Consider the following 25442-nt stretch of genomic DNA (forward strand, 5'->3'; position numbering starts at 1 on the left):
CTGCTCAACTTCACCATGTTTCTCCCTCCATTTCACAAAAGATGTATTGTTTTGGTCAACTAATATTTCAAGTTCTCTACTAACAGATTATTAGAAGAATAAACGAAAAAGCTAAAACTACTCAGCTGGAAAGCCTCTGGTTTGCAGGAAAGAAAGAATCCTATTCTCCAGCAGCCCACAGAAGACATGCTGTTTTGTCAGGCAAGGTACAGAAGAAGAACACCTGGTTGGTAAAAACCTTTTTAAAAACTAAAACCAGAATTAGAAATATTTGCCTTTTAAGGAAAAACAGAAGAATTTCAACTTAATGTTAAATATTTTCTTAATAACTCAACTGGCACAGTGCGTTAGTTGTCATATTCTGTTACCTCAGCCACAGATAATTATAGGGCCTCATTCATAACTGTTAGTACTCTGCAAGCATATGTTTATTTTTACCTGGTTGTTCATCACAACCAAAGAGGTGCTACCTAGTATTCAGCGGTAAATATTAAACAGAAAGCAATACACAATGTCAGGTTTGGCAAGCTATTCCTTTAGCATTGTTTTTCAAATCATTAAGCCTGTCAAAGACACACTCCCTTTATTAAGCAATCTCCTGTCTTAAAGGACAACCACGGATGTCCAGAAGACATTAAATGTAATTGCATTCCACCTCTGCTACATCATTTTAGAAAGCCACCTTTGTTAAGAAATTGATTGCCACACATTTGTAGTCCCTTAAAAGAACTTCTGAACACATTGGATTGTTGTTGTTTTCATTTGTTTAAAGGAAGACAAGAATATAGGTGAAAAAGTACTAGGCACTGCCAGTTTTACTAACCTGCACTGGGTAATAACAAGAAAACCAACAGAACCAAAAAAAGTCAGGGATATAAAAATAAGATCCTCGATCTAAAGAATCCTGCAGCATTATAAGGTGGTGTCCAAACAAGAAACGGGTAAATGCAAGCTCTACATACACATTAAAAGGATGTTGTAAGAATTCCCCAAGACTAGAAGTAACTCTTATGTGACAAGTAGGTTAAAAACATCACTCTAAAAACCTGCTCTGTTAGTATACAGAGTATCTAGGAAGTTGATTATAGAATTGTTTCATTAGCACAATTCTCAGTGGAGGGGCAATCACTGTCCGCATTGGTCAGGGGCTGTGCATTAGAAACCTGCTGGCTACAACTGTATTCCGACAAAGCTTGAACCAGCACAGGTCTTCACTCAGGACAGACAGGCCCTAAGCAAGCATCAGTTTCTCACAACAGCCGCAAATTTGAAACAAACAAGAATTATTCTATGTTCTAAGAGTATGTTTGCCTAAACCCATCATCATTACTTGACAATGATTCACTAATTTGGAATATTATGCATTTATAATGGTATCAACAGTTCTGTTAGTTTAAGCAATTGCTGCTTTGCACAAACCTCAAAAGATGTAAATGGTAGTTCCCAAACCAGTTCTTTTAATGCCCAGAAACAGGCTTACAAGCCCAAACATTTCAGAACTGTTAGTCTACCAAATATGCATGGACACTTCAACTTGCTATTGCAGGATGTATCTTCTTCCTTACTGAGGCTCATTTTGTGTCCACTTTGAATTTGTTTGCCCAGTCATATACAGAACAGGAACTATGTTCCATGCAAAAACCTCTCAGTGCTGTTGAGGGTTTTTTTTACTTTAGGAAAACATGTCAGAAAGATTTTCTGTGCTACATCTCGCAGCCAGTGTTCTCTGGAACTGAAACAAGAATTAAATGAACAGAAGCCCAAATAAAATACTCTGCACTTGTACATTTTCTATGAATTAAAGGATTCTTTGGAAATGTTGTCAAGACAGCTAGAAACATCTTCTTACCTGACTGCATAGTCAAGTCCATTTTTTGTGGCTGATACATCAATGGACTGTCTTCATTTAATGGAAGAACACATTTCTGAACAAACCTCTTTCTTGCTGTTTGATTATGAATCTTTTGAGGAGAAATATCAGGATTCCTTTCTTCTCCTAACCTCTTATTTTTCAGGAGTTCTATCAGTGTAAGTGACTGATTTTTTTTTTCATCATGTAGTACTGCTTTTGTTTCATCACATTCATTTAGGAAACTCAGCCCTTCTTCCTCTGATGCAGACACAGATGTATCTTCAGTCTTTAGGCCATTATGGTATGCTTCAAGAGGTATAACATTCTGAGATAAAAAGTCATCATTTGATGCAAATTTCTGAGCAACAAACGGTCTGGGAATAATGCGGCGACTGTTCAAAGCCTTTAGGATTTTTTCATACTTCTCTTCATTTTGCATCATCTCATTCAGAACACAGATTGGAGACTTGTGTGCGTCCCACTTGGTTTTGCCAAGCCTCTTCAGGTGTCCTCGCACATGATTAGACAATCCAATTTTAGTATCGAACCAGCCTCCACAGAGCTGACATGTATGCTCAGAGGAAGTCTCAGATTTCTCAATCGCTACAAAGAAAATAATTATCATGTTTTTTGACAATTATATAGTCAAACATTATAATAGCAAATCACAAGAGAGACTTTATAACAAGATAAAGCAAGTCTTGTTTAGTACTCAGTAAATACCTTTGTACCTTTATACCCAAATTTAAAAAAAAACAAAACCCAAAACCCAACCCCCCCAAAAAAACAACTTACCTTTTCTAACACGTTTAACAGGAGTTCCTGTTCCAGTTCTTTTAAAATGCTGCATTTTGTCACTTGTAGCTATCTGTTCTGGTGAAACAACATGACGGGCTTCATAGCTTAGTCCAGCTCTGTGAAGATGTCCTCTGACATGATTGGACAATCCAACACCTGTTTCAAAGGTTGCTGGACAGTATGGACAGGACTTCTTTTCAAGCGACAAATCAGTCCAATGGAAAACTGAATTATGCTTTGGCAATGCTGATCCCACATTTTCTAAATTCTGAGGATCATGCAAATCATGCAGGAAGTTACTACCCTCAGCATCTTCATAATACTCAAAATAAAAGCCATCATTTTGCTCATAACTAAGTGAAGATTTATCACCAGCTTCATGATCTTCCATTTTACCTTTGAATATGGGAAATAAGTTTACATGCTCCTGATTAATATCACTGTAAGTTTCATCCTCCACAGACTGTGTAGTGTAATCACATAGTTCAACATTGTCCCATGAACTTTCATCCTCCGTTTCATAGCTGTCTTTTTTTTCAGCAGAGTTAAGTTTCTGTAAAACAACAACAGTCATTTTATGCAGAAAATCTGGATAGCAATCCAAATCATCTGTAACAGAGCCTTCCCTCTTGGATTCTTTAACCACTCTTTTTACAGCTACATGCCTACGATCTTTACAGCCTTTTGCCCTTTTGCAATCAAGATTATTTGAATCCATGACAAAACAATTATTATGGGGACTACTTGATGAAGAAAATAAATGTAAAGAACTGACAGAGTTGGACTCTTCCTTTTTTAAATGCAAAGGATAAGAGTCACTAGATTTTTTAATCATCCTGTAGTTTTCATATTTGTGTCTATATAAATAATTACTGCTTGTTTTCACACTAGCTTTCTGCTTTGCTGCTTGATGAAAACATTTAGGTTTCTGCTCAATGCTATTTCTAATCAAAAAGGTCTTGTTTGTAGAATTTAGATTGCACACACTTACAGATGACTGTGAAACGCTTTTCCGAGCCTTCTGTATCCTGTAGGGCCTCTTGTGAAGTTTTGCGAAGTTACTGGACTGTGAAGTAGAGCCAAATGATCTTTTTACATCCTGTTTTAAAACAGAGTTCTTTGGAAAAGTAGAAGATTGTTTGATCAACTGTTTTGTCCTGCTACCAAAATCTAAAGATTCTTCTATTATGCTGCCTTTTCTTTTTTCTAGTCTAAGATGGCTACCAAAGGGATCAATGCATGATGCTGGGTGCAAATATTCCATGTGTTTTTTTAAAATGCTTCTAGCTGAAGTAGTAAATGGACACATCTTACACATATACGTGGATGACTTTTTTGAGGATCCTAAATATGGGTCTTTCAAGGATGCCTTTTTCTGTGTTTTCCTCTGAGACACATCACTACCAATAATTGAACATTTGACTACTGCTCCATGAGCAATCCCTCGATGGCATTCCAGTTCATTTTCTGTCACAGCCATGAAATTGCATTCCTCACAGCAATAGTATCTTTTATCTTTTTCATGGGTCTTTGCATGCTGCACAAATGTTTTGGGACAATTGGTACCAAATACACACTGTGGGCACTGTAACCGTGCACTCCTACCCTCATCCTGAAGTTCTTTCAGCTCACGAATTTCTTCCATCAGTTTCTGCCTTCTTTCCTGGTGTATTATCATATGTTTAAGAAGTGAATTACGATCTCGGAATGTCCTTCCACATTCCCTACATGCATAGGGCCTGGGGACATTGAGATGTCGGAAATGACTGTTCCCATCTAAATGGTACATCATATGTCTATGCAGATGTTTCTTCTCCCTAAAATTCACATTGCACTTTGTACAGGGATAAAATGATGGTTCATCAGTACTGAAAGTAGATGGAGATTCAGAATCATTCTGTTCACATTTATTTTTTAAAGTATTGGAAAGAAAAGTGCTAGTGTGAACAGGAGAAGTATCTTCTGCACAGTTACTAGTAGGACTATAAATGAGCTGCTGGATAGCGTCAACAGCTTCAAGCTCTTCATCTGTGGATTCAGGCTTTACTTTACTCAATGAATATTTCTGTGGTTCTACTATTTGTAGCTCCTCATTCTGCTCTAAGAAGTCAACATTTAATAGTTTTGATTTACTAGGAATACAACTGGTATCACCAAAACAGTCTTCAGTATAGCGTGTTATTTTACTAACATCCATTTTCCTTTTTCGCTTTTTTTCTAAGCCTACTTTACAGTGAATAGGAGACTTCTCTATTGTTTCTTCATTTGTCATAAGAAACTGTATAAACTCTTTTTGTGGATCCCAGCTGGGATCACATCCCGATCTGAAACCACCTGTACCTGAGGAAATGCCTGTTAATGTATCGACACAATCATCTTTTACTAGTAAATTTTTATCATCCTCACAAACTTCTACTTGGCCTACTAAAGTGCTATCTACACTATTTCCTACTGATTTCTGTGAATCACAACCAACTGAAGCAGAGGTAGGTAGATTTTTAATGGAATGAGTCAGGTTCTTAGCATGTGCTACATCAGGTAACAAAAATAAAACTTGGTGCTGATTTGATTTCTGTGTTGCACTCTTTGCAGGCAGCTGAAGATCATGAACCACTGTCAAAGTTGAGCAGGAATCTGTGTGATGATCTACTGGCTGTCCAGTGGTTAATGAAACACTGCCTTTATTCATAATGGAAGTCTTAGTTGAGGTGGAGTGTGAAACTGGTCCATTAACAGCAGTTCCTCTAGATAAGATAAAGTTTTCACTAGAAACAGTAGGAGCACCAGTGTGTATAAATAGAGAAGTCTGGCCTCCACTTAAGGCTTTTTCAGATCTGTCCCTTGAGAGCTCCTCAGGCAGAGTCAACGTATTGTTCTTCTGAAATGATGTGTCACTCTCTTGTGGTTTAGGAATGCCACCCTCTTCCTCAGATATGAAATTATCATCACATAGGATTTCTTCTTCTTCTTTAGCACCAGTGACTTCAGCATTTATCTCTAAATCATCCATATTGCTGGTCTGTCCATTAAGTACATTTATACTAAAAAAATCAAAGAAGAAAAGAATCAGACAATCTCAGAAATAAATAATGGCCATTTTAATTTACAGTTTTCTTCAGAATCACCTTTCTTCATACTGTAATCTAAAAATGTTTTGAATTTGCTAAAAATGTCTTTTTAATTTTAAAAAAATAATCTTTTTATTTAAGATATTCAACACATTTAAAATGAATAAATGAAACAATTTTAAAAAATAGAATTTTTTACTGTGCTATATTAATAACCATACAGAGAACTAGTCACTGCTCAGTGTCCCAGTTCAAAAAAGCCTGAACACCTACACACAAGCAAGATGGGGGAAATAAGATTGTCGAAAACTGCAAATACATCCTACTTGTACATATACATAAAACTAGAGTTTACATTTAGTTGTTTTCTAGAAGTAAAACAAGTTAGGAGTAAAGGCTACCCAGACATCTGCCAAGTCATTTTAGTGATTTTTTTTCTTTTTTATTTTTTAAAAATTCTTACTTCCCTTTACTACCTAGGAAACTCAAATAAGCTTTACGTATGTCAAGGTAGCACTTTTCCAAAGCACTTAAATACAACTGATCTGATGCTACACAGAAGGCTGCAGAATAATACCTTGGTATTAAAGGAAACAACACGACTAAGCTGATTTTGAACATCTAATTACTGACAGAGACACAGCAAAGGATCAAAATCACTGAAGAAATTACATGTCTTTCAGTACCCTTCTTACAAAAGGGCTCTCCTTGCTTGAAAATAAATAAATTAGATTCTGCTTATGTTATAAGGCCTTCTTAAATGATAAACAAAGGTGGGGAAAAACCCACCATTAGAAAGAAACATTTAATTAGAATTTACATAGCAGAAGAAGTCATCATGCTGAATTCAGAGCATGACAATAGTATCTACTAGTACAGAGAGCTACTACATATTAATTCCCTCTGGGAGGCCTTGTGTACATAAATGTGTCTTTCTGTAAGTGACTTTCATATACCATATCATCTACCCAATGCTTAGTAAGCACAAAGGAGCTGCCTACACATGAAAATCAGTGTGTAATAGCAGGAGTGTGAACTTAAGTCTACCCTGGCAGTCACCTCTTATATGAGTCCTCAGAACACAGTAAACATAAGGCATTAAAATACCCATCTAGTAGTTGGAAACATCTATCTATATTTTACAGAAACATCTATCTATGTTTTACAGAAAACACATATTTTATCCTTAAAGAGTACTATTCACTTCCATATTTTGGGGAATTTGATTCCTGCCAAAGGAAGAAATAAAAATATATTTTATATATTTTATATATATTTATATATCTATTCCATACTTAGTCTCAGTTACCAATTAACATTTTGAATAGAGCTCAGTTAAAAGGAGTCATTACCTAGACTCTTTGAATTAAGAATTTATAACTCACAACTAATATCCATGGCTCCCTGCAATGGTCCTTCATCGAAATCAAGGAAGACCACTCTTGACATCCTTTTTTCCTAAGAAGAAAACACAACCTGGTTAAATGACACCACTTTCATCTTTATACATCACATTTGGGTCTAGCATTTCTATTAGTTTTTAAATTCAACATTATGATAGCTATCTACACAATTCAACACTAGCTACGGCCTCATGGAAACTCCCTGTTATTTTGCTTCTGTTGTTTCAAATCAGCAAAAAGACAAATCAAATACTTTAACCTCCTTTAAGTTTGTTAAAAAAATAAACCTTAAACTAATATGACTTATTATTTTTAAGACAAAAGTAACTATATTTGGAGTAGAAATATAATGAAAATATTTGCCATTAAAAAAATGTTTCCTTTGCTACTCAGTCATTGAACCAGCCAATTCAGAAATCCAGCAATGCTCATGTCAGACGCATAAGAAATGCTTATGTGTGTATGAAGTGTTTTATTGTATTATTTATCTATAACATATCTTTATGCAAATGTTTCTACTAGACATCCCAGTTTCTGATCTTCCTATTTCTTAGATTTTTGCATCTTTGCTGTTTTGAGACAGGTCAATTTTCCACCATAATAAAGACTTCCAATAAGATCACATTCAAAGCTGTCACCCTAAAATGGTGATAATGCACCACCCAGCAGCAGTCTACATCACGTACACAAGTTAGAAATAGGCAGTGCAAATATGGACTAAGAAACAGTAATGCAAAAGTCAGTTAAATAAAGTGCAACCTCCAAGGATGAACAGCTCCAACAATTTTACAGCTGAAAATCTTCATATTGTATCAGGCAGCAGAGTATAAAAATGTTCACAAAAAGTTTACAAGAAATGTAGTAAGCCAGTTTTGCCTGAAAGATGTGTGTTTTCATTTTATTACTGCAGAGGTAGACAAATGTATGCTCAGTCAATTTGAAAGCCTATATTAGCTCTTCTCAACAGGAAGCAATGTTGCTAACGAAGTGGTAAATTCAGTGTTAATGAGTGGCTTCACTGTTACCACCTCTGAGGTAAAGCCTTCCATGTTCCAAGTTCCACCCATCTGTTCTGGTGTGAGGGGTTCAGAGGAAGAACAGACGCTTCCCATTTAAAGCAACTTCATTGGTATCCCCTGAACAGCAGGGAGGCAAACTGTGAATATTGTGCCTGCTTGGAGATTGCAATCCTCATTAACCAGAATGGCTCCTGAAAACTTTTCACAGGTTTACCTGATGAAGAAACCATGTTGCTCTACATACAAAACCATACTGACACTAAATATTAGTGTTAAAGCTTAAATTTAAAAGGTGGCTAGGGCACCATACGATCACCTTTAAACTGAGACTCCCTTCAGAGTTATCATGAACAGTATCTAAAATATTACACTGTGCAATCTTGTAAGAAACTCCTTTCCATATTGTGTATTTATGGAGATTGTGAACTATTCCATATGGATCTGATCAAAAGTTTTCTATGGTAATACAGCTGTCCCTACAGATTTCAGTCTTTGAATCAAGCCTGAAATGCTTACTGTATCAATAATAATGCTGTTACATTTTAATAATTTTCTGCTAATTATCACATTTTTTTTCCAGCTATCGGGGTGGTACAATTCACTATTTTGTGTGCAGAACAACAAGAAATTTAGCAGTTTTAACAGCATGCTATTAAGGAAAACATATAAAGTATATTAGTAATTTAGAGTCTTGAGATGACACTGAGCCAAGATGCAATACTTCATTTACATTATCTACTCTATGTGTAGAAATTTATACAGTAACAGTGACAGGTGTAACTAGACACATGCAAGAAAACATTCCACCTAATGCCATTGTTTTTGAGGAAATGTTATCATCTAACTTGTGCCATTCACAAAGTACAACACCCAAACTGAAACACTACCTAATCTGAACACTCTGGGAAAAAAAAAGAGCAAGCAATCGTAACAACTAAGATGTAACCAAGACTATGCAATATTCTTCGCATGTTTGCGTTGCATTTAAAGTATTATCTTCTCTATACCATATTAGAAATACAGAATTATTAATTCTGTCAAAACATGTAGTAATTAATCCTTACTTAGTGTATTGAAAAATTAAACATTAAATTTGCTGCAAACAATGCTTGTTATATCCTCTAACAGGGTAAGTACTATACAGTTGAGGTAATTTTTATTTAAGCACATAGTACAATATACTTAGGAAATAAAAGTGTAAAAATGGCAAGGCTCAAAAAAGCCTACACAAGCATACACAATCCCAGGCTCATACCTTTGAAGCACACTTTATCTAAAAGGCTGGCCAAATTTAATTCAATTGTTTCCATTAAGCCTAGAATGACAGTAGAACAGTTAACTGTTATTCCTGGTTTACATGATATGCTATTTATTATACAGAGAATTTTAATATTCAGAAGTAGAAACCAACCAATTATTTAGCCAACTAAGCCATGTTCCACCCCTGTTTAATTAAGTACTTTTAAATTTTCATAGTTTTAAATTTTGTTTTTCTTCATAAAATACCAGGTTTTTAAATAATGAGTTCTGCAGATATGACTGCCTGTGGCCAGACAGTGTAAGCATTAAAAAAGTGTAAGGTCAGATCTATCTTCAAGCTGACAGATCATAATTTAAATGCCTTAAGCTAATCTTATTGTCTCAAAAATCTTGAACATCAGTATTTTTGCAAACTATCAGCACTTGCTATAACACCCTTACCACACTACATCTTGAGGTTACTACAGAAGAAATGAGGTGATAATTGCATATTAACATAATTATTCGGTAATCCCTCTGAGCAAGCTTCCTAGGTCACTCAGTAATTCAGATTAGATGCAACCTTCCTGTCATCAGATCTATGCTGTCCACTTTCTGTTCATTAATAATTCTTTTTGATAGGAACGTACTTAATTGCATTGTTCTATGTACATTATTAATTGTATTTATTACTGGTAGGTTTACAACATTTCCAAGTTCTTATTTCATAATGACAACCTTCGCTATGTAATAGGGTCACACACCAAATTAAGAGTATTGCCTTCATGCAATGCTAGTTCATTAAAGCTTGTACTCCAGTGCTAAGTGTACTACACTTCTGCCTACTAGCAGCTGTAGTTAGATATTTGTCAGCTCTGTTACAACACCCACATTATTTTACAAGGACTTACAAGAGATTTGAAAGCACAATGGAGCTGAAAAATTAAGACAGAAGAATTTGGTTGCGTTTGTGAAAAGCGTGAAGTGCTTTTATGTGTTCTAATATCAAGTTTCTCAAATTCATAAATATAAACCAATAAGCTAAAAGCACAGAGTGACTACTAAGTGGCACAAAAACTTAGATGCTATCTCCTAAATGGAGTGAATTTAATCAGCCTAGTTAAAGTAACTGAAGAAATAGCGTCTTTCAGCAGTGCTGTAATGAAGGCAAAAATATGCTTGTCCTGTGCTAACTCCTCTTAAGTCAAGTTCTTTAAGCAGATATGCGAATAACCAAGACATTCAAGGGATTATTCAAATATTCAAGAGATAGGAAAGGTTTATCAGGTTTGCACTGTTCCCATTTTTTCTTCAAGACTTTGTTATGTAAATAGAGAAAACTAACAAACCCTACCATTTTATCTACAAGCATTCCTGTAATGAAGCTTTCTCAAATGACAGAGGATGGATGGATGGATGGATGGATGGATGGATGGATGGATGGATGGATGGGATGGAACGAAAGTCACAGATTTTTAGGCAACAGCAGACCAGAGAGAGTTTAAGTACATCATGCACAGGAATAAAGAGGCATCTCCTTCCATTTTGCCCCACTAAGCAGTCTATTCCTTTAACAACTTAATCATGGGAAACATCAAGCACAGAGCTTCCATCAAAAGCAAAACGTTTAAGAACCTTTAGAAAATGAAGGTTTGTACAGAGTAATAGAGGAGCTAGCCACATCTTGAGAAAAAAAAAAAAAAAAAGTTATTTAGAGGAAAACCACAGAATACTTTTGCCTCTTCCATACAGTAATGCACACAGTTCACACCTCCTGAGTTTTGGGTGCTATCTAGCAATATGAACACACAAAGTTAACAACATTAAGATACTTTGAACATTAGAATACCTATTACTTGTTTTCCACTTTTATCTTTTCTTAAAAAGCTATCCAGATCCACTCTTCAGATGGAAACAGAACCACAAAGACTGATAACCAGAGGATGAGTTTGTGACTCACCTTGCCTTCATCCAGCTATTTGTGTTTGCAAATTAAGTTGCTGAAAATACATTCGCTTCTGCACAGCAGACACTGACTATCTGTAGACTGCTTACTTAGCTTTGAAACCTACACATTCACCTGAATATTTCTGGATTTTTTTTCAAACTTCTGTAGTGAAGAGACAGCTTGTTTAATATGTGCACCACCATGAATACTCCCCTCCTACTCTTACTTTACATACAAGTATATGGTTATTAATATAACTATAGTCTGAGGAGTTCCACTGCAAGTTAGTTATCTTCAATTCAGATCCACAGCTGTCCACAGGAGAACACAACACTGGAAAACTCCCATAGCTAATCAGACCCCCTTATTAAAAATTATTTTTAAAGCAGCCAGAAAAATTACTGATACAACAAGAAGAATTTTTATTATGCCTAAATAAAGAAATACAAAGTCGTTGCTACTCATAGTATAACCTTTTGTTATACTGCTGAAAGATTTCACTGAGTTGTCTTATCTCTGTGAAAAAAGTTCACCAAAGAGAAACTCTGAATTGTAGAGGAGTTATCACACAAAAGCAGCTCATCTTTTCAGTAACATTATAGTTGGGAACATCAAACCTGAAGCACATTTTTCAGAAAGTTTATTTACCTGAAACTGTTTCTAATGAAACAATTTCTTCAAAACTGTGTGTCAGGTAGCGAAGAAAAAAAAGCCCAAACACGTTTCCTTAAAAATGTCAAAAACTCACAAAATCGACTGCTAGTCTAAAATGTTTGAGTGATATTGTAACATCTCAGATATGAAGGGAAACACTACACAACTGACTGTCTTGCAATGCAGAAATAATAGAAGAGAATATCACTGCTGCCACTGACCATTCTTATTCCTCTAATATTGATTTGCTTGAGAAAATATACCAGTTTGTCACAACGGGGTGCATCATGCTAAAATTCAATACTGAAATCAATAAAATAAATGACAATACAATTTAAGTGTCACAAGAATCAGATGTATAACTTAAAATACTCTTCTAGTTGTAAGTGCTAATGCAGCAGTTTAAGATGGTTTCACTTTAAAAAAGAGACTTTTCAAAGTGAATTAAGTACTTCTAAAAGATGCCTAGTCAGTACAAAAAGCAAGACTTTGAATCTGGTAACTTAAGGACAGTCACATGTCTAGGAACTCCACAGCCTTCCACAATTCCCCCCAGCACTCCACAACTCTGTTCATAGACATCCAAGTACTTAAGTCTCCACAATCCTGCAGCTCTTTGTCTAGCTTGGATTTTTAGTAGTACTAAAAACTAGATCTAGTTTAAATTGCACTTCCATTAGTTTCTACTAAAGATGAGAACTACAGTAAAATATTTAATTTTCCTAAATTCAGACATACATGGTAATGACTACCAGCATTCCAGTAAGACACTGAAGTTTTAAAAATACAGACTTAATGCTCTGTAGTAATACACACCATTTCTCTCCAAAACTGTTCCATTAAGTACTTTGACATAAAGGAAAATAATTTATCTATGCATGTAAATCTCACATACATCTTTCTTCTCTTTCGTCACCATGTATTCTTAAGCCTCAAGTATGGTATCAAAAATTGCTTTTATCTACACACAATACAATGATTAATTTATTGACTATCAACATTACAAAACAATAAAGTTTTTCCTGAGTACAGTCTATAAACAAAAGCCCTGCTCCCATCCTTGTCGTCAGACAATATTTTTATCAGGCTGCCAAAAAATTAATGGTTGTTATCAGTGGTATAAATTATAATTGGTGGTCAGTAACTAGCACTGTATCTTGGGGTTAATACTGGGTCCAACACTGTTCAACTGCTTCATTAGTGACCTGGATGATGGGGCACAAGGGACCCTCAGCAAGTTTGCTGATGATACAGGACTGAGCAGAGTGGCTGATACACCAGCAGGTTGTGCTGCCATTCAGATGGGGCTCAACAGGCTGAAGAAATGGACTGACATAAACCTTATGAAGTTCAACAAAGCGAAGTATGAAGCCCTGCACCATGAATAACCCCATGCACCACCAGTACATGCGGGAAAACAGCTTTGCAGAAAAGTACCTGGGAGCCCTGTTGGAGAGCAAGCTGAAGATGAGCCAGCAATGTGCCCTTGTAGCAAAGGCAGCCAACAGTATCCTGGTCTGCATTAAGAGCATTGCTAGCACACTGAGGGAGGTGATCCTTCCCCTCTACTCAGCACAGGTACGGCTACATCTGGATTAGTGTGTTCATTTCTGGGCCGCCCAGTCCAGAAGAAATACAAAGCTACTGGAGAGAGTCCAGCAAAAGGGCCACTAAGACAATTAAGAGACTGCAGCATCTCTCAACTCTATCAACTTTTCCTCAGCCTGAGGAAAGGTGATACAGTTTGGACTGTTCAGCCTGGAGAAAAGAAGAGAAGGCTCAGTAGGATCTCATCAACGTGTATGTTTCTATGTAGGGAAGGCAGAAAAAGATGGAGTCAGATTCTTTCCAGTGGTGTTCAGTTATAGGACAAGAAGCAGTGGTACTAACTAAAATATGTGAGTTTCCATCTGAAAAGACTGAAAACTTTTTTTTTTTTTACTTTGAGAGTGACTGGCACAGGTTGCTCAGAGAGCTTAGGGACTCTCCATCCTTGGAGACATTCAAAAACTGTCCAGACATGGTTCTAGGCAAGCTACTCTAGGTGACCCTGCTTAAGACAGAGGACTAGACAAGATCTCCAGACAGATCTCTTCCAACCTCAACTACTCCGTGATTCTGTTTAAGAGTACACTTTGTGACACAAGCATCTCTTACTTAACTTCTCTTTAGAGTGCTCTATATGCTCAGACTATCCACTTTTTAATTTAATTTCAAAATATCAGCAATATTGGCAAAAGAGTATTTTAATTTTAAAACAGAAATTTCCAACCACTAACTCCAGATTTATAATTCTGGCAGCTTGAGATAATTACACAAAAATATTTAGGTATATAGCAAAAGCACATTCTCTCTATCCCAAGTTATATAGAACATATTCATAGCGAAACTATAATTTGATGCTCCTCTCCCTTCTATCTATCTTCCAGTGTTCCTGTTTTCCAGAGTTCTCTCACTAAATAAAATAATATTATCACACTCAAATTTATAAACATGCTTTTCCCAAGTCCCACCTCATTTTCTATTAGTATTTCTACAATTCAGGACTTTCCACAGGATGAATCCCTCTTCCATGTCACAATTTACTTAGATGCCTTCTTGATATGTCACACTTCAGGGAGGCCTAAGCACACTGGATTCTCAGTGTTGGCTTTTCAGGCAATACAATAAAAATATTTTCTCCTCATAGAACCCACTCCCATTAGCAACGCTCTGTTATAACTCCACTCACAGCGAGTAAAACATTTCACAAAGAGCACATGTTTAGGAAAGTACCTGCATTCTTCCAGGCTCTAGTCTCACCACTACAGTCCTTACATGGGGGATAATACTAAAAGGAAAGACCTGCTGTCACTGAAGAAGATTTTTGGCTTGCAGAGAAGAGGAAGTAGTTTCAACATGGAGCCATATGCTGTCAAATTACTGTGCTATACATCGGAATTATACTCTTCTTCGCAGCAAAGCCAATTTAAATAACTCCTGCGTTCCTTTACTCCCCCACATTCCTCCTTTCAAACTTTATCAACAATTTCATGATCCAGTTTAAATGCCTGGGACCCACGTGCTGCTGAATTAGAACAACTGAGAGGCAAAACTGTGAGTAAGGGCACAAACTTTTACTAGCTTTGTTCACAGAAAAATCTGCTAGGGAATATTTTCCAAAAATTTGTATCAATAAATAAGAAAGTGAAAATGCAGAGAACATTTCAAAAGGCAAAAAAGCAGCTTTGGCAGTCCTCTATTTAACTGTAAAAGACAACATTATGAATAACACTACTATGGAGCAAATTTTATGTTCTAAAATTATTTGAAGAACACGACTCAATCAAAGTAAAATGCTGGAAGAAAATGCTAAAATAATTCAACAGGGAAACATTAAATACATCTTCTGAGAATACTATTAACACAAGAAATAATCTGAAATTACATATTAGACATGATAGCTGGATTTTTCCATAGAGACACAGAAATGCAAATCCTTCCAGTAGGTTAAATATAAAGTATTTTTATTGCTAAAACATATCACTAACTTTTAAAATTTTAAAAATATATCTACTCCCCCTTAACCTATAGTTTTACAGAATCAAAGTCACTTTATCCGCTCAGAAACAAGCCCTTTTGAAGCCAGGTACTGCCACCAAGTGGTGGTGAAATTCTGTACGCAGATCTAGTTATTCCTCACGTGTAGAACACACAGAACTGAAAACATTCCCCCAGCCACCAAATATGAGTGATGGTGTACTAACACAAAGACATTTAAAATTAATCAAACAGAACCTACAGAAATTTCATATTCAAATCTAAAACTGGCTTCCTATTTAAAAGAAAGGTTTTTCCTGCATTTTGGTCTTTTTATTCAGACACCTTTTGTGAGCAGTTGAGTAAAGAACACTTTCTTCCAATACAAATCCAATAGATATCAATGAACTGATTCTAATAATTACCTGTTTTTCGTAACTCTACACAAATCCCCAATGATTACAAATACATGGCCACACAAGTCTTATTTTTACCATAATCCCAAATTTCACAGAAAGGTGAATTCAGTAACTGAAGGAAAAGACTTCTTAAGGTATAATCATCTAGCTTGTTATTTGGATATGCTATTCAGTGTACTTTTGTTGGTATGTAAAGTTCACAATCAGACTGGGAAGGATTTTTAGAGGTCAGGTATATTTGACTATTTTTACAGGAATATTTCTCAAATTCATGAAACTATATTGTTAGCTACCTGCATGAACTAGTCCTGAAGTGTCAGTCCTACAGATCAGATGAAAACGCATGACAACAACATGAAGTTGCATAACAGATGTACAGTACAACTTTCTTAAAGATGACATTAAGAGCTGTTTATTCCTATTTTATTGAGACAGGTCTTTGAGCATGACACACTTTTCAATTTTGGAAAAATTCTGATCTTATTTCCTATTATATTAAAGTTGTAATCCTTTTTATCCAGCATGACCTGAAACACATCTAGCAATTTCTCATGCTTTTTGGTTTTTTGGCTGATAACTATTGGCTGCACATATTTTAATAGTATCACAAATTTTTGTCTCTCCTGCTAATGTAGAGAGATTTCTTAACTCCTAAAGCATGCTATCTTTCCCAGTTACAAACCAGCTCCAATCATCCTCTATATTCTTTCAGTGACCAAGGGTTAAAAATCTATTAAGACTGTAAGTAACAGTGCTGGGTGAGGCAAAAACAAAAAAAAAACTTGTACCTTTTTAGATTAAGAACGAAAAATTTCTGTCAACTTGGAGAAAGTTATCATCCTTACTGATGAACATATGAAGTAAGTTTTTAAAAGACACAAAGCTATGTAACACTGCACATGACCAGATGGACAAACGACACTCACAATTCCAAGTGACAAGAAAAGATAAGGTCACTCCCCAAATAACTGGGTTTTGTTTGGTTGGTGGTTTTGTGGTTTTTGGTTTTTTTTTTTTAAAGAAAAGTCATCACTCTAAGTGATTTAATGGCAGAAAACTCAACTTTATGCTACCAGGATAATATGAACAAGATGAAAATTGTATGAGATTCCTGTCTGAGCCAAAGAAACACAAATCCCACACACTCAAATTTATCCTGTGCAGAATTCTGTATATAACCTCCCCTTCTTCAACATCTGTGGTGCTATTATTTATTTACTACATGCTCTACTTTTAGGTAAAGCAATATTAAATACACTCAAGACAGTTTCTGGAAGCAAGTCTGGTTTTGCCTGATATCTCAAATGCTTAAAATCTGACCTCACTCTACACACTGTTACAGGAAAACTCAACACTAACATCTACCTTCTGTAACCATTTCTGTTACACGTAAGTGTGGCACACTGTAGTGTTAACACTTTGAGACCAAGATTATTTGTTCCTAACTCTTCCCCATATTTAAAACAAGATAAGTCCTCTTATGGAGCTCAGAAAATGTAGTCTCAAAGTTAGAAAATCTAAAAACCAACTATATTTACCAATTTACCAATTATATTGGTAATTGTACCAATGAAGCATATTCACTGTAAATAGTATCTTACACCTATGTGGTTTTAACTGGAATATATTTTTTTTTTTCCCAATTTCCAAACATCAGGATACCATACCTTTTATATTTGCATGAGGAAAGTGAATGATTTGAAATTATAAGAACAAAACCCCAAATCCTTTACTCAAAGAAAACCAACACGAAAAGCACACTATCAAGAGTCATCAGGAAACGCACTCTGGTCAAGAGTACAAGAAAAATGTTTGAGCAAATCATTAAGTCACACTTCCAGCTATTGCTTTCAATGACAAGCTTACACAAAAGGACAAATCTGCAGTGAGCTGTGGGAGTTCAGTTCATTGTTTAGAAGTCTACAAGATGCTGCAGCCCCTACACTCATGAGTGGAGGCACAAGACAGGCAGTTGGGAAATGCAGGTTGTTCTCTAAAAATTAAGTCTTTCAAGTCACCCCTGCTGCCCTTCTCTGAACCTTCTCCAGCTCTGCTATGTTGTTTTCCAGTCACGGGGCTAAACTAGTACTCAAGAAGCAATACACATTGCAATGCAACACATCTATGCTACACCACAAATCTGTATAAACAGATCTAGTTTTTGTTTTGTTCTGGTTTTTGTTTTGTTTCCTGATAATGTATAATATTGTAATTGATTTACTGACTATTCAGTTGTCATTTTTACAGAACTGTCAGAACCTCAAGTTCTCCTCCAAGCAATAACAATACTGATCAAACTTCATTACACTGTTTCCATGTATTCTTTTACACATTTTTATACCCTCTTGTTACGTATGCAAGAGCACAGGCTTTCTCCTCAGAGACCAGCTTTTTTCTATTACACAAAGCTAACCACCATTAAGATGAAAGGTCTTCTGAGTTTCATTCAGGAGATTTCACGCTTAAAGAACACACTCATTTATATATTAGACTTCTCATCTAATTTTCTGTATTTAAATCAGTAATGAGATAACACATAAATTAAGATGAGACAGAACATAAACGGTAAGCATTAAGTACTGAAAGCATTAGAAGGCACAAGGAACAATCTAAATCTTACTGTGAATTAAAGTCCCCTCCCCCTAGCCACAATTCTTGTTTTATACTCATTCACAGATAAAGAAAAGTATTTCCTTTTGCAGAGCTATATTTATTCCTTTTCTCAAAGCAGCACATTCTAGAAATCTGCAAAGTCAGGCTAAGACAGTAAACATCCTCTACGCATAAGTATATGCATATTACAGCAGTATAGCTTACTTTTAACTGTTCACAGATCAGAAGACAATTCATAATCAAAGTCCTGAATCAGTTATACATTATACAAAGGAACAACACTGAACAGAAGAATTATTTTAAATTTCCCACAAAGTGTTCTGCTATAATCAGTATTTTTATGTTGACAGCAGTAGCTTTAAAAAAAGTCTTAAGAGCAGAAGATACAAACAAAGCAGGTCATGTCTATTTTAAAATGCACATACTACATTTTTAAAGCTATATTAAGTCTACATATTAATCAGAGATTAGAAATGAAGAACAAGCTCATTAGAGCAAACAGGATTTCCCTTTCACCTCTTCAAAATATCAAAGTCACCACAAGCAGCTGTATTCTAAGATGTCATATTAGTCAAAAAGCAAGCAGGAAACTTGAGAAGCCAGCCTTTGTTTGTTACGGAATTCTGCGCACATGAGTCCATTGTGCCTTGTCTCCACAGCAGAGAATTTACCGAACTGTGGGGCCTTACCTAAAGATACTCTTGAAAGACTCAAGCTCAAACAGGTTAAAGCAAATTGCTCTTTGTTAAATATTTCACATAATTTAATGGAGAAGAGATTAATTTTGCAGTTCAAAGTATTCCTGAAGTAGTATATCAAGTAACATGAAGGGAAACAAAACCTGGTCTTACCCAAATTCTTTTTCTCAGAATAATGGGGGTGGGGAGAAATGCCAGAGTTATAGAAAATTTTTCCTAGACAAACACTTTGCAATTGCAAATGGACACTTAAGCTCATGAGTACCAGCAGTAAATCTTCATATACTTTGTTTTTCAGATAGCTGCCGAAAGGGTTCCTGAGGACAAGAAAGGGAAAAAACCCAAACCCCGAACAAATAGAATTTCATTATTAAAAATTTGAAATTCTATGCTGGTATCTGGTCAAATTTCCCACAGAGTTATTTATTACTATGTGTAACTTTAACACACGGCTTTGACAATGCAAAGTACTCTTTCAGTACTTTGAAACCGGATGGACAATATGCAGAGGACGAAATTCATCTGAGGTATTCACAACTTTGGCTCTCAACAGCTAGAAGAATGCCTTGACAGCTTTTTGACTATAGTAGCTTATGGAAGAAAAGCATAATTATCATCATAATGTTAAATATTAGGGGTGTTTATGTTTTGTTCCTATTTTGGTATCATAGAAATAACATTATATCCATAAATTACAGTAATCGAGATACAAGTTTCAACACAATTTTCACTAACCAATTTTTCTGAGTGTTTAGCAGTACGGGCTAAAGCATTCAAGGAATTTGGGGAAAAAAAAAACACAAATCAACCAACCAACAAAATGAAACCCCAAAACTTTCACTCACCTTTGTTTGATTTACATTAAGCTGTGAGATCCACTTCCACATTAAAACACACCTGCAAAATAAAACAAGAACTTACTGTACAGCTGTCATTTCTGCCTGTGTTCTAGACCATCAGACAAGACAGGCAAAGCACAGAGGTAAGGAATTCACAGCTACCAAAGTGTTCCATCAGTTTTATCTCAGGGTAGAAATATCAAAATTCCAGAGGTCTTCTCTCAAATACACATGTAATTTTCAAACAACATAGATGCTGGTAGTTTAATTTAAAAAGATCCACTGAGCAATCATAACAAATATACACATGCTGTTAAACTAAGCAGAACAGAGGAAAAAGTTGCATGTCAAGAAAAGCTCTGCTGCATTTTCTGCTAGTGTCTTCAAAGTCAGTTATCTTAAGTTCCCTGAATGGGGAATGAAGCACTGAAAGAAAATGGTTATAGATGAAAGCTTTTTATAAATCTTTTTAGCAAAACCAATCAACATATCTGAGATTGAGTGTTGGAGGATTTTAAAGCTGGACCTCACTATTTCCTCACTTTTCCTAGGACAAAGCTGTGTTTATTATTTTAAGGCTAGTTTGCCCATTTAAAAATCATGACTTACTTTTGCCTTCCTGAAGGCTGATTAAAGCAGATTAAATGCTCTCTCTCATTTCAGTTTTGCTCATGGATCTTTAAAAGAACTAACTATATAAATAAGTTTTTCACTTCCTAGTTGGAGATATCAGACTAGATAACATTTGGAAGAGACTCTGAAAGTCACTGAAACTGCACAAAAACAAGAATGGATTTGAGCACCTCTACAGAACTGGGTCTACTTCTAATAGAGACACAACAACTAGCATGCAGCTTTACAAAAAGGGTTATTCATATCTAGACTAATGTATCCATCAACAAAATTAACTCTGAAAGAGATATCTATCCTCACATACTGCTTAAGATTCCTTCCCTCAATTTGTTCATACACAGGTTTTTTGATTGAGTTCCCCAGTCAGCCTGTAACTGTTTCAAAGCCACTTGCCTAAATGACAAAGACTGAGAGTAAAGACAGACCTTTCAAAAAAGTCTTGCTGAGCAACATAAAGCAACAGAAGACAAGTCTCCAAGCCTCTAGCCTCGGGATCATTTCCTAATTATCACATTAAACTGTAGCCTTTATGAATTATTTTTATTCAAAATATATGCTCATTTCACACATAAGTTGTGAAATACAGAAAAAAAATTTCTTTAGCCAGGTTTTAGAGTAATAGGCATGTGCCTAGAGAAGCAAAAGTGTTATTTTCAAACAGTAGTGGAGTCTTACTGTATGACAGTACGTAAGTGTACTTATGTAAGTGTTACAGAACGTAAATGTAAAGCTACAGTTAAAAACACCCACAAAATACACCCCACATGTATGAAGAGCCAAAATGGGGAAGAAGATCTATGCAGGCTTTACATTATCAAACGCTAAGGTCATCACTAAACCAGACATCTCAGTAAACCTGTGCACATTGGCTGGGCAGAGTCAATCCCAGTCTAACACTTCTCTCACTGCAAGTTAAGAACCGTATCATTGACTCTGCCCCCATGCAAAATGATCTCACACTACCACTGTAGCAAGTCTCCCATCTTCTGAACACTGCAATTAGCTAAACATTAGCAGTAACTCTTCTCAACATAGATTTCATGTTTTGTGATTCAAGTGCAGACACAATCTTTGCAGCAAAGGATTGAACCCAGGCGACTATAGATCACTGTGGTAACACAGCAGGCTGTCATACAATCCATTACTCACTAACAGATTTTTCATGGGAACACACTACTTCAGACCAATCAATTCACTCTGTTGACATAAAATGGGAAGTCTTACCCTACACTGTCTATCTGGAGAGCACGTACTCTTGTACTCATTGAATGTGCTCTTTGGAGAAAACTTAAATGGAAGTACTCTTGAATCTAAGCACAGGGAGCTCACAAACCTCTTTGGGGATAAATCTGGAGTTTATCTACATCTGGCACAGAGGGAAAGAGAAGGGAATAGAGATGGGCCATCATAATTTGAATATTGTCCAGTTGAAGAAAAGGTGACAGAAGTTTCACAAAGAGACAGATCATCAATAACTGCTGAAGGACCAAAGGGCTGGCCACTGCGGTCCTGTGTTACAAACTTCAAAGGGCCTTGGAAGAATTAACTCCCCTTTTCAGGATTTCAAACCCGCTGGCGTTCAAAGTTCCACCCAATGGTAGACAGCGGAATGCAAACATCTTGATGAAAGCAATGCAATCTGCATCAAGATACCAGATTTTAGGCCGAACTATTGATAGCATTGAAACTCTCACTGTTTAAAGTGACCCAACTTACTGTACTTAACCAACACTCACCTCTCAAAGGTCTTTCTGCTGTCAAGGAAGATTCCTCTCACTCCAGCACAAAAAAAAAATCAAACTCTAACACCTACTATTCATTTCAAGGGTGTTGACATCTGGAATAACTGAGCACCTGAAATTCTATACCAGCAGATCCAAGACAGGTAGTTCTCTAAGACTCCTTAGGGAAAGGCAAAGATTTCAAAAATCACAAAATGCTTTGGCTCTGATTTTCCTGTCTTAATTCTCATTATCAGGAGAGGAAGTGAGAATGAAAGCCACTCTCCCTCACCAGGTAATAAAGTCAGCATCAAAAGGGGCTCAGAGCAGGGAAGAAATGTAGTTACAGAGGTTTCACCTCGAGGCTTTGCCATTCAAGAAGTGAAAAGGGGCCCAGAGCAGGTACAAGGACTGCTACAAACTGGTTAAGCTTCTGATCACCGATAAGCAGCTGCCTGTTCTGATAAAGGCAGAGAACAGGAAGTGGAAGAAAACTGTAATGGTGGAGATAGGTGATATCTCAAGTGTACCTCCAGTGATACTAAAGAAACACAGATAGACTGAAAGTGCTTAAAAGCACAAGCATTTCTCACTAACTGGGGTATATGTGAACCAAGGCTGGTTCAGTGCTAGCAGTGACTACCTCGCTCAGCAACAAAATAAAAAAGCAGCATGCCAATGATACTTCCTTCCATGCAACACACAAAAAGGCCGAAATAGGCACCAGAAGTTCTCCAGTCTGTATGCAATGACAAAGTCATGTATGTGGATACTGCTCAGAGACAGAACCCCTTTCAAGTGTATCTAAGCTACAGAGACACACAAAGAGATCCTCAAAAAGCATTTGTTTGAGGAATAATTCAAAATGCTGTATATACAGGCTCTAAAATAATTGTTTCAGATAATCACACTAGACTAGTTAAAATTTTTAATCTTTCTGGCTAGCTAGAAAACAGCTACAAAAGCTTCCATAATACTGCTTTCCAGGTAAACAATTACAGTTACTACTTCAAAATTCAGGTTCATAAAGAACAACTAAGAGAATTACTTTCACATCCATGAAGATAGCAGAAAATATTTTATCCTACTTGCATCAAGCTTACAGCCATTCACAATACAAGGTTTAAATAAAGACAATTAATCCGAGTTCAAATGCGAATCACTACGCAAAACCTGTCTAACCACTCCTCTTGTCATTAGAGTTGGATCTTATGTCAAGACTAAATTTACTTTTCTTCACTTTCTATTAACATTATTAGGGCTCTGTTTGCTATAATGAGATATCTCCTATAACATGCCCCTCTCTGGGGAAAAAGTTTGAGAAACACTAGAATGCAAAGGTGCACAATGAGTAAATAAAATCTGCAGTAATTCTGACAAGAGCTTTGATCTATTTATCTACTATTTAGCCCTTATTTCCTAACAGATCTGTGATAACTGACATTTCTGCATCTATCTGGAAAAAGACACTTAACGATCTTTAACCATCACCTTCTCCTGGAACAGCTGCGGTCAGGAACATAATTCATAGAGAAATTAGTTTGTTTTTTTTTAAAGAGAGTTACAATATAATACAAAACTAGCTTTTGCCTCTATAGCTGACTCTGCTTGTCGGGAAAGGAAGGAAGAGAAAGAAACAAAGGCTAGAATAAACTATACTATACAAACTATTTTTGTTGGTATAAGCTGTGGCTAAACAATCCATTTCATCAGCTTAACATAAAAACACAGCAAAAGGCTTGCAACTGTAGTCTTGACTTCAAGTGCTTTCTAGGACTTAGAAAATTTGATTACTTGGCTGAGAGTGGCATTTACATTTATTTATTAGGATCCTGCTGTCCCAGCATTAAAATCTGCTAAATTCAAAAGCCAGGGATGTGGGGCTATGGGAGAAAGAAATTTCATTCTAATATTTTATGCAGCTCTGGAAAATGTCCATAATCATACAGGAATCTAATAATCCTAACAATCAATGCAGGAAAAAACCATCCACTAGAAAGCAGAGATTACTGAAAGAAAAGGCTATTACAAGAAGTCCAGAAGAAGCTCCAGCTAAAATTGTACACACAACTACCAAGAATCATTTCATAAGAGGGCTGAAAAAGCAGAAACTTAGCTGACAAAAGTCCCCTAAATCAATCAATCCAGCTGAAAAGCTCTTCAAATACAGGTCTATACTGTCATTTTCCCAACAAGTAGTCAGCAATGACCTTGTCTGTACAAAACAGTTTCCTGCTTTCTGTTTGCTGAAGGAGCTTTGGTGCTCTTTGATTTCTATTAAAAACTACAAAAATAGCTTAATCTACATTCAGTACCCACAAATATCTAGAACTAACATTCAGTGTAAATTAATTTAAATAATCACTCAAATTTAAATATAAGGTTTTCTAAAATCACAAAATTAATTCCCTTTGAGAATTTGTAAAACTTCTCTCAATCACTGCTATTCCAACCATAATGAACTGAAAATGCCACAGTCAAATTTACCCAAATTAGATTTGCAAAGGAAAAATAACAATCAATCTTCTTAAATGGTTAATGCAAAGTGCTATTTAAGTGCGGGTATCCTCCTGAAGACTGAATTATCCAGAAGTCAAATCAAGCAAAAAACTTAACACTTCACAACATGAAGAGACAAAATTTAAGTCCTTTTACTGGAGATGCTTCTAACTTCAAAGAATCTGCAGTGACTGAACAAAAGCGAGCAAGCAAGGAACTGCAAGAGAGAAGACTGCCTCCTGCATTTTGAATCTCCTGCTAGATTTTGAGAGTTATCTGAAAAATAGTTCAAAGAAGTTACAGTTCTTTCTTTGTCTCTTCATCACAGTTAAAAGCCACATGCACAGTTCCCAAAGCTGTGGTAGGGCTTTCACAAGGAAGTGCTGAAATCTCTCTCCTTTTTCTACTTGGAGAAAGTTTTGCTTTTTGACAACACCCCGTATGGGACAGTGAAGCACTTCAAGGTGAAGTGTGACAGCATAGCAAATGAACACAACTCATCATACCTCAGACTGTGAAG

General features: G+C 36.1%; 1 protein-coding gene across 7 annotated transcripts in view; it reads right to left on the reverse strand.

Annotated features, from left to right (window-relative positions):
- ZNF644 (zinc finger protein 644) overlaps window positions 1–25442 on the reverse strand; it is an 81454-nt gene that overhangs the window by 13206 nt on the left and 42806 nt on the right. For 5 of the 7 annotated variants that reach the window (XM_074906549.1, XM_074906546.1, XM_074906548.1 and 2 more), the window contains exons 2-5: window positions 20076–20127; window positions 7104–7176; window positions 2648–5691; window positions 1850–2455 (exon numbers count right to left, since the gene is read on the reverse strand). In XM_074906549.1, coding sequence (XP_074762650.1) covers window positions 1850–2455; window positions 2648–5660 — 3619 coding nt within the window. In that variant the 5' untranslated portion in view covers window positions 5661–5691; window positions 7104–7176; window positions 20076–20127. Of the gene's footprint in view, window positions 1–1849; window positions 2456–2647; window positions 5692–7103; window positions 7177–20075; window positions 20128–22438; window positions 22521–25442 lie in introns of those variants that run through there. The other 2 variants (XM_074906553.1, XM_074906551.1) reach the window with 2 other exon arrangements.

This window comes from Athene noctua, chromosome 5 (genome assembly GCF_965140245.1).
Source record: "Athene noctua chromosome 5, bAthNoc1.hap1.1, whole genome shotgun sequence".
Taxonomy (NCBI): domain Eukaryota; kingdom Metazoa; phylum Chordata; class Aves; order Strigiformes; family Strigidae; genus Athene; species Athene noctua.